The following is a 10,756-nucleotide window of genomic DNA, read 5'->3' on the forward strand; positions in this document are numbered from 1 at the left end:
TATGGGTGTGTCTTGTTAATAATTGTTAATAATTGTTATAACTCATCGTGGGTTCATATTTTTATTTATTGCCTTTACCTGTGTGCTCCAACAAGCTAATGATACTCATGCTCTCGCAGACTGAGAAATTCTCTGGAGCCGTCCCGTCCATCTCCCAGGATAGCCCCTCCCCCGTCTCCATGACGACGGAAGCCGAGCCAGCCCAAGAGGAACATGAGAACATGAAGAACCTGCTTATCGCTAATGATGACCGAAGCAAACTGCGCAGGTCCCGCGCTGTACGAAGTAAGAGAACATTGTGATCTCAGCTCCTGTATTGAAAAATGACTATTAATTATGGCTAATATTAAGTAAAGTATACTTAAATCCAGTTACTGATGAAGGCTTAGGTCATGTTTTGATCTGTGTTAAAGTATATAAAAAAAATCACAGTGGCTTGCAAAATTATTTATCCCACTTAAACTTTTCCACATTTTGTCACTTTACAACCACAAACCTAAACGTATTTTATTTGAGATTTTAAGATTTTAAGTAATCGTCTACTGCAAAGTAGCACATAATTGTGAAGTAAAACGAAAATAATACATGGTTTTTACATTTTTAATCCAATAAATCTATAAAAAAAAAAACGCTGCAATTACAACTATTTTGGGCTTAGTTTCTACCAGCTTTGATCATCTAGAGACTGAGATTTTTGCTCATTCTTCTTAATAAAACAGCTGAAGCTCAGCCAGGTTGGATGGCACAGCAATTTTCCTGTTTTGCCACAGAAGCTCAATGGGATTTAGGTCAGGTTTAGGACTTTGACTGGGCCATTCTAATACATGAATATTCTTTGATCTAAACCATTCCACTGTAGCTCTGGCTGTATGTTTAGGGTCATTGTCTTGTCGGAAGGTGAATCTCCTTTCCAGTCTCAAGTCTTTTGCAGCTTCAGACAGGTTTTCTTACAGGATTGCACTGTATTAATCTCCATTCGTCTTCCTGTCAACTCTGATCAGCTTCCCTATCCCTGCTGAAGAAAAGCATCTCTACCGCATGATGCTGCCACCACCATGTTTCACAGTGTGTTCTGAGTGATGAGCAGTGTTCTTTTTCCGCCAAACATATCACTTTGTATTTAGGCCTTATAGTTCAGCTTTGGTCTCGTCTGACCATCTTCTTCCACGTTCACTGTGTTTTACATGGCTTCTGGCTACAAACTGGCTAAAATCTAAATAAAATACACTTAATTATGTGGTTGTAGGGTGAACAAATGTGAAAGTTTAAGAATTATTAATACTTTTGCAAGCTGCTGTATAAAATATCCAGTAAAATGTTGGATTGTAATTGAATCACATTCAATCTAAACAGAGCTGGTGACAGCTGAGTCCGATATTCCTCCCACTTCACCCAGCCAGGATTCCAATGAAGGTAGAGCAATACTGCATGTTGCTGATGTGCAGAGAGAATCAATTTTATAAACAGTTACATTCATTAAAAAAAGTGATACCATGCGTTTATCACAGAAGAGGCATTGTGGAGGGTAAAAAGTGTCCCTGAAATGTACTTCTGTGTTCGGCATCACAAGAGCATGTATTGTATGTGCAGACAAGCACTATTTACTGGACAAAGCTCAGCTGAGCAGAATTAAGATTGACAATTGTTACAATTGGGCTGTTTGGTCTTGCAGAGGAACCCAATAATTCTGGGAGTTTACCCACGTCACCAGTAGACAGTTTAGAAGCGCAGGACGTGAGTGATGAAGGTATTGTGCTGGCTGCATGACCCTCACGTGTGAGCTGAGAAAGCATGTGCCAGATTGCATTGTGTGAAACATTTAAATTATTCTTATCCTGCATTCTATTTACCTTAAAAGCTTGTTTTCCCCCAAAACACTATATTGCAAAAAGTATTTGCTCATCCATCCAAATCATTGAACTCCAATCACTTCCATGTTCACAGGTATATAATTAATAAAAGCAGCAGCTAGTCAGGCTGCAGACTGCTTCTACAAACATTAGTGAAAGAATGGGTCTCAGGAGCTCGGTGAACTCCAGCACTGTGGAACCGTAATATAATGCAGCACCTGTGCAGCAACAAGTCCAGTCGTGAAATTTTATTACTACTCGCTACTAAATATTCCACAGCCAACTGTCAGTGATATTATTATAACACGGTGGAAGAGACTGGGAACGACAGCGACTCTGTGCTCTGTCAGTGTAAAATAACTTCAAATAAAAAAAAAATAGCTTCAGATAAGATCAAGAACAGTTGAGTGTAGAGAAACTCTTTAAATGGAGAGTTTCTATAGCCAAGCAGCTCCATTCAAGCCTCAAGATTAAGCAATAATGCACAAGAGGTAGTGCTATAATGTAATATTGGCACTGCTGTGCTGTGGTCATAGATCAGATTATAGCACAGACCTCAAATGTATTATTGCGATTATACCACAGTTCCATTATCGCTGTTTATTAAAAGATTTTGAGGTAAAATGGATGATAAAACACGATCTGTTTGGTTATAAACACTCCAAGTTAAAATAGTTCCATTGCTGCTCTGTTTGTAGCTGTTGTAGCTGTTTGGCTTGTAAGCGCTGCATCGTTGCTAGGTTACCTGTATTTGGCAGAGTTACATGGAGAGCTTTGGTTACAGTGCATCACCAACTGATAATGGCACTAATAAAACATCTCTCAGCCAGTTGCATTGCAGGGTCAGAACTAACTGTGGTCTAATTTTATTAAACAGATTGTCATTGTTAGCATTATTCCAGGTTAGTTGGGTTGGTGAGGCTCTTCCAAATTTCAAGTAAGAAATCTGATTTCCCAGTTAAAAAGTATAAATATAACGTTTAAGAATGTATACACACCTGTCTTGTTTGGTGTGGATTTTCAGACTTTTCAGTTTGGGTCTAAACCAATGTAGCAGGTGTGAAAGGGGAACCATGCTCCAACACAAAGTGGTGATTTCGACCCGGGTGTACTGAACCATGATCCAGTTTGTTTGCAGTGTGAAAACATATTTTTTTCTAGATGGTTCAGACTTTTTGACCAATTATTGGAAGTTGAGTCAGACTTTAAACTGTCCAGAGGAAAAAAAGAACTGCTGGTGTGACAAAATCCCCTTGGTGTGCAGCTGTTTAAAATATATATATAAAAAAAAGGGACATGAGGAGAATCTTTTCATTCTGCTGTGTGGGGTGAAAGTGCACACGCAAAGGGAAATGAGATTCTGGCAGAGAGCTAGAATTCAGAACAACACCTTAAACAGCAAAGCAACTCGCAGAACTGTAACAACTCTAACATTCTACAAACCTGTTAATTAATATGAAATATAGTAAGACTCCACCCACATAGCTGATAATGACGACAGGATATAGTAAAGTTCTTTAGTCCTCCCACTAATCTGCAGTGTGAATCCGAAACTAACCGGATCAAATACTGTATATACAATGTAATAAAAACCTAAACTTGGTGTGTTCTCTAGTCTGGACTTCTCAGTTGAGAAAACTTGCAGATTGATGCTGTGGCTTAACTATGAAGTGGAACTTTAACAGCTCAAATTACCTGAATCTGAAAATAATACATTCTGTATAGAAATAGTGCGAATGCTCCTTCTCTCTTACTGCTAACCAATAATCCTTCCCCTGTGCATGGTTACCAGTCCTGGACATGCCATTGTGATGTACAATATTAATGTTTTTTCAAATTGTGCTTTGCTTTGCAGGTATGGGAAGAGTCAGTCCATCGCCATCTATGGTCAAAGAGGATGGGGTAAATTTGCCAGATGATGCAACAGATGAGATCATGGATAGACTGGTCAAGTCTGTTACCCAGAATCCCTCAGAGAGGGCCTCTAGCCCTAAAGAGAGGAAGAGGTCACGGCTGAACAGGAAATCATGTGAGTAACTAAATAACAATAAATGAATGACTGCTTTTTTGCTACTACTTAGCTGCGTGTGAATGGGTTAGATTAATTTGTCCATAATTTTACATGTACAGTATTTCTTAATTGGGTTGCCAAGAAAATAAACTGGCCCCAGGTAGAGCTGCACAATATATCATTTGAGCATAGTCATCGCAGTATGCTCTTCCTTTCCTGGGGCAGTCCTGATGAGAGCCAGTTTCATCATAACATTTTTAATGGTCTTTGAAAGTATCAAGTGCAGATGCAAAGTTCTTGATTTTTTTTTTTTACTTAGTGGAGTAGATATTGCCATAATATTGATTAGAACATTATTTAAATGGTTAATTCATGCCACAGAACAACAACAAAAAATAGCACAATATGTTTGTTCCAATATAAAGCAGTCCTAGCCCCAGTGGCTTGTGGCTGTTGTCCTCCAGCTTGGTATGTGAAAGAAAGCTCTGGGTATGTTCTAAAACCAAGGGAGAAAACAAAGGATTTTACTGTGGTATTTTAATGCAGTGACTTATCTGTGTCCAAAACAGGCTTTAATCTGACTGGTCCCTTTCCTCTGTTTGTAGAGGCTTCTAAAGCTCTCTCTATCAGATCAGACTCTTTTTACCTTTGTGCTGTGTGGAACCACCTGACAGTGAAGAACTAGGCTAGAAGAGAAAAGAAAGCAACCTTTTATAGGTCACTCTCTAGTATATTTAACAAAAGGAGAGCACACAATCCTCCAAACCTGAATATTGAGGCCTTTAGACTGTGGGAATGTTGGCAGGTTATAGACACAATTCACCTGAAGAGCAGAAAGTGTATGTTCAGTGATTTAGATGGATTTAGATACACTTTGTAGAAGTAATAGAAATGATTGTATTGTAATAGTAATGGGCATAGTTAAAGTACTGATGCATGTCATCTTGAGGAGATTAGTTGTAGTACTACTAATAATAATAATAATGGTGATGGTGGTAATAATAAAAAAATAGAATAGTATTCATTAAACGTTTCCAACAAATAATTATAAATCAAATTTTTCTCCCTTTTGGCCTTTTTTCTTAGCTTTTTTTTATTTGGACAACTTTTTCGGTCAACAATAACAGCGCACTTTGCACAAGGAGAAGCTGTATGGTAGAGTGATGCGAAAGAAGCCATTTCTGCAAACAGAGTCACCTGAGGTGTGCTTTTCTCTGTTTGTGGCGTGCTTGCAGAAATGGCTTCTTTCTCATCACTCTCCCATACAGCTTCTCCTTGTGCAAAGTGCGCTGTATTGTTGACCGATGCACAGTGACACCATCTGCAGCAAGATGATGCTGCAGCTCTTTGGAGGTGGTCTGTGGATTGTCCTTGACTGTTCTCACCATTCTTCTTCTCTGCCTTTCTGATATTTTTCTTTGTCTGCCACTTCTGGGCTTAACAAGAACTGTCCCTGTGGTCTTCCATTTCCTTACTATGTTCCTCACAGTGGAAACTGAGAGGTTAAATCTCAACCTTTTGTATTCTTCCCCTGAACAACTATGTTGAACAATCTTTGTTTTTAGATCATTTGAGAGTTGTTTTGATGAGCCCATGATGCCACTCTTCAGATGAGATTCAAATAGGAGGACAACTTGCAATTGGCCACCTTAAAAACCTTTTCTCATGATTGGATACACCTGGCTGTGATGTTCAAAGCTCAATGAGGTCACCAAACCAATTTTGTGCTTCAGTAAGTCAGTAAAAAGTAGTTAGGAGTATTCAAATCAATAAAATGATAAGGGTACCGGTGAAATTTTGGTTTAATGCATATTGCACATTTTCTGTTAGTACAATAAACCTCATTTCAATCCTGAAATATTACTGTGTCCATCAGTTATTAGATATATCAAACTGAAATGGCTGTTGCAAACACCCAAATATTTAGAACTAAAAATGATTAAGATTAATAGGGGTGCCCAACCTTTTTCATATGACTGTATTATACATTAATGTTATTTACAAATTATTTTTAAAAGAATAAATAAAAAGGTGAAAGTTGTAGTTTGCAATAAAAAAAAAAATGGGTTGTTTGGTGTGTGTTTAATGTTTGATTAGTAAAGTTAAGTATGGATCCTGAGTATTAATGCAGTGTTCTGTGTTTGTGAATGTGTGTATTGCAGTACGGAGGACACTAAAGAGTGGGCTGAGTGTGGACGTGGTGCAGGCGCTGGGTCTCAACAAGGCTACTGAGAAAGTTTGAGACTTCAAAACTGAACAGCCTGATCTCGGATTTGCTTTTGCCTGCTGTGTTCTGATCATGGAGTGAAGAAACTGATTCTGCACCCAGCGAATCTCAAGACAATGAATTAAGACAATCCTGAGAAACAAACTCCGCCTGTCTGGCTGATCTTCTGGTGAAGACCGTTTCTCAATCTCCTGCTTCAAGTTGTGGATATTTTTTTTGCACCAGAGCTGATCACAGAGAACACTGAACTATTCTGATATCAGATACTGTAAGAGACTCTCGATAGGAAAGCACAAATGAAGTATGCTGTCTGTCAGAGTATTTTATTTGGTACATTTGAGTTTTAAAGTATTAAACAGCAGACGAGATTTGTTGATGTAATAATATATGTGATCCAACAATGATGTAAGTTTTAGCAGAAAAAAATGTACAGGTGCCTTTTTTTTTTTGGACAATAAGAGCATTTCTGTTTTTTTTTTGTGTGATTTTTTTTTTTATGTAGCATATCAGCAGCAGCTTTTTCATTATTTGTTTTTTGTTTGGACACTTTTTTTTTCTTTGCATGGAGTAGAGGGAGTGTTTAATATGGACACAAGTTTTTTTTGTAAATGTTGAATTGTTACTGTTCCTACACTGATATTAGTTTAAGTTCTATTTATTTAAAATTTAAAGGAATGGTTCACAAAAAAAAAACAGATTTACATGGTTTTTAATCTAATCCAGACACAGTTGGTTGACATGTTTGTTGTTCAGTGTTAGCCCCTTTAGTTTTGCACTAGAGCTGCGAGGGCACCAATTATCTCCTTCGATTTTTCCCAAATTTGAACACCACTTGCAGTAAGCATGCTGCCGGTTAATTGAGTGTAAAAGTGGGGTGTGCTTTTTGTGGTAGAGGAGGATTTGCATGCATAGTCAATAGGCTAGGTGAAGACAGCATGTGCAGCATGCAGAGTCTCTCGGACTCCGGCTGCTGATGCAAGCTCCATAATCCAGGATTTGAACCAGCGTTCCTTGGACCATAGTGGCATAGTTTTGTGGTGGATCACTCTGTGTCCATTAAGCGTCTTTTAATAAACTGTGTAAACCTGATGTTTTTTTTCAGTGAACCTCTCCTCCTTTACCGTTGGTGTTTTGGCTGATGGAAGATACTGTAGATAGTCAGTGTAAAGTATCAACAGGTTGTCTGAGCAAACCGCTGTGTGTGGAGGTCACAAGTAGATCTTGATTAGAGGGGATATAAACTAGGTCACGTTCATTTTGTGGTGTTCTCTCTCTTTTTTTTCTTAGCCCTTTTATTATTTATCTCAACACATTTTTGTGGCAGGCTTGTGGATGCTACAACACAGAGTTCTGGGTTTGAGCTCGGATAGTTCTATTGCACAGGTGAACAGAGCCAATGTTGAACTAAAAACGGAACCAGGGTAACTAGGTGATGAGACTGGGTCTTTTTTTTTTTAGGTCTCATCTATTGGTTATTTTTACCAATTCAACATTGGTTTGATTTTTCTTTTCTTTTGGAAAAACCACTGTGATTTATTATTATTTTTCCTCAAAAGCTAAAAGCTGTTCAGTTCACTAGTTCAAAATCTGTACAAAACACTATAATACACACACACACCACATTGGAATATTAAGAGTAATTTAAGGAATTGTATGGCTCCTGCATTTTTGCACATTTTTGCATTTTGTAGCCTGGTTATTTGTGGCTGTCTGCAACAATAAGATCGCTCCCAATAAGATAAACTCTCTTTCTGTGTTCTTTTAGTTTTTCTTTCCTTTTTTTTGTGGTCCCCAAACCCTGTAAAGGCACAGTGCATGTGTTCTTCTCATTCTGAATGTATCTCTATAGGCGTGCTCCACTGTTAAGAGGTTTCTGCTCTTACCATTGTTGGCACATATTTTGCGAAAAATAAAGGAAAAAAAAAAACATTTTTAAGCAGAAATAAAACCTTATGCACAGTATTTTTATCTCTTATGTGTTTGTATGTGTTTATGTATGGCCTTGAAAAGAGTGTCTGTACTCAGTACTCAGAATAAAGTATTTTAACAGACCTCTTGCTGTTCTGCTGTTTTATTTTGTGCTAATCCACTTTAATGTGAAAAACCTTTAATGGGTTTTTGTCCTGCAGGAGGTGCAGTTTCCTTCCCTGCAGCCACAGAGCACTGCAGAGGCCTGTGCAGCTGTTTGAACAGCACTGAAGCTTCTCAGTGGGGATGTTTCTGCAGAAGGCTTTTTGGCTTTTTATTTGTAGTTTTATTTAAAGGTCTGTGAGGAATTTAGAAATATTAAGTTACTGTAATTTAAGCGTAAATGGGCTTTTCCACTACACCTTCAGGAAATAGCAGTTATGATGACCTTAATAGATTGTGTGTTTTCTCTGGATTAAGCTTGTTAATCAGCATGACCAAAATCAAATGCAACCTTTTAATATGCTGTTTAAATGTTTTGATTAAAGGACCAGCTTTTCAACCACCTACATCATTAAAGGCCAGCTTGTACCATCTGAAAGCATTATTTTGGCCAAAAAAGCTGATTTTAAGCTAGAATTTAACTGCAGAGGATACTAATTTATTAACTTATTATGTGTTTTGTTTGTTTACAGATAAGAATGATCATGGCTATAATAACAATATTTTAGAACCATTGAAGTGACAATACATGGGTTTGGGGGAATTTATAGACCTCTCTAATTTTATAATGCAGGTTAATGTAAATAAATTGCTGTGTGACATTCTGGATTTCTTTAGTATTATTTGTTTTAGAACGAAAATAGCTATTAAATGCGATGCTAAAATCAACATTTTAAAGGGGAACTGAAAACCCTCCTTTTTGCTAATTCCACCCTCAATTCAAGTATAAAAAATGCTATAAAAATGTAAGGACAAGTTTGAGCGGGGCACTGGGTTATGTATGGGTTTAGGGGCAGGGCATGATGGAGAGCTGATTGGCTGAGCAGCAGTGTGCCTCTGATAGCGGTGAGAAGCAGATGGTTGGACCTCAGCAGGGGGGTGGTATTATTGATTGATTGATCTGCATATTGTGATGTGCTTGCATACAAAAGTACACGGACACATCATCCACGCCTATAGCACAGTTGAACCTGAGAGGGTGCTGTAGAGGCAGAAATGACCAAAATTATGAAAGTTTTTTTTTTATTATTATTTATTGTTTTATTATTTCGCATTTCAAGAACACATTTCTACGGTGGCTGAGAAAGCCCAACGCAGTGCAAATTGAAAAGCGCTGCAAAAGCACAAAACACATCCATCAAAATTACAACACAGGCGCAGCAAATAGAAAAACGCGCTGCAAAAAGAAAAACGCGCTGCAAATAGAAAAACGCGCTGCAAATAGAACCACAACACAACGGAAGTGAGTCACCAACACAACGGAATTTTCCCGGGGGACCTTAAAAGATACTGTACCAGCTAAGCTGCGTCTTCAGTAACGTCTCGGACTTCACTATGTGTACAAAGGACAATACGTGGCAAACAAGGCGTTTGGTGAAGCAGAACTTTTAATAATATGCACACAACCGTGGTAATCACAGGTAATAAACATTACTTACTTTTCAGAAGCTTGTTTGCCACTTATTGTCCTTTGTATACAGCTGGTACAGCATCTTTTAAGGTCCCCCGGGAAAATTCCGTTGTGACTCACTTCCGTTGTGTTGTGGTTCTATTTGCAGCGCGTTTTTCTATTTGCAGCGCGTTTTTCTTTTTGCAGCGCGTTTTTCTATTTGCTGCGCCTGTGTTGTAATTTTGATGGATGTGTTTTGTGCTTTTGCAGCGCTTTTCAATTTGCACTGCGTTGGGCTTTCTCGGCCACCGTACATTTCAGCTATTAATGAAAAAATATATGGTTAAAGGTTTAGTGGCTCTTTGACTTGAGGTTTCTGAGGCTGGTAGATGAACTAACTTTTGTTCTTCCTTCCTTTCCTGGGGCAGTCCTGATGAGAGCCAGTTTCATCATAAAGTTTCTGATGGTCTGATGGATTTTTTTCAGATTGACTGACCTTTATTTCTTAAAGAATGTTTTTTTCTTTACTTAGTTAAGTAGTTCTTGCTTCTCATAATATGGAGTAGAACATTACTCTATAAATAGAGCTATTCACTGTATATCTGTAATTCTACCTCTTCACAACTTTACAACTGATGCTCTTAAACACATTAAGAGGAGGAAGGAATTTAAGTAATTAACTCTTGAGTTCAGCACAGCTGTTAACTGAAAGCCTGAATTCCAGGTGACTCTACCTCATAAAGCTGACTGAGAACATCCAGCCAAGATGTGCAAAACTGTCTAATCTAAGGAAGAGGTGCTACTTTGAAGAATCTAAAATATAAACTCAATACTTCCATATGTTTTTCTTCATAGTTTGTATTTTGTTCATTGGATGAATTGTGTTGGTCTTGCAGTTTATAAAAGGGACATTTTAATATAATTTAATTCATTATTAATAGATGCATTTGATGCATCTGTTTTTTTTTTTACATCAGCAACATTAAAGGATGTAATGCAAGCACAAAACAACGTTTATGAAATGTTCTTCTGCCAGCTTCTCCACCTGTGTGTGCAGTGTAGTGTGTGTGTGTTCTAGGCTCTTTAACGGATGCTCCGTCACGTGCTCGCGATGCTCTTCCCCCGCCCCGCCCCCGTAGCGCCTCACC

At 38.1% G+C, this 10,756-nt stretch overlaps 1 protein-coding gene across 4 annotated transcripts in view; it reads left to right on the forward strand.

Moving 5' to 3' along the window:
• Nucleotides 1-8,140, forward strand: part of fhod1 (formin homology 2 domain containing 1) — a 92,121-nt gene extending 83,981 nt beyond the window's left edge. For 3 of the 4 annotated variants that reach the window (XM_049471133.1, XM_049471134.1, XM_049471136.1), the window contains 3 exons: nucleotides 120-285; nucleotides 3,706-3,879; nucleotides 6,024-8,140. In XM_049471133.1, coding sequence (XP_049327090.1) covers nucleotides 120-285; nucleotides 3,706-3,879; nucleotides 6,024-6,103 — 420 coding nt within the window. In that variant the 3' untranslated portion in view covers nucleotides 6,104-8,140. Of the gene's footprint in view, nucleotides 1-119; nucleotides 286-1,353; nucleotides 1,414-1,672; nucleotides 2,040-3,705; nucleotides 3,880-6,023 lie in introns of those variants that run through there. The other variant, XM_049471135.1, reaches the window with a different exon arrangement.
• The last annotated feature ends 2,616 nt before the right edge of the window (nucleotides 8,141-10,756 follow it).

The sequence above is a fragment of the Astyanax mexicanus genome, chromosome 23 (assembly GCF_023375975.1).
Source record: "Astyanax mexicanus isolate ESR-SI-001 chromosome 23, AstMex3_surface, whole genome shotgun sequence".
NCBI classification, from domain to species: domain Eukaryota; kingdom Metazoa; phylum Chordata; class Actinopteri; order Characiformes; family Acestrorhamphidae; genus Astyanax; species Astyanax mexicanus.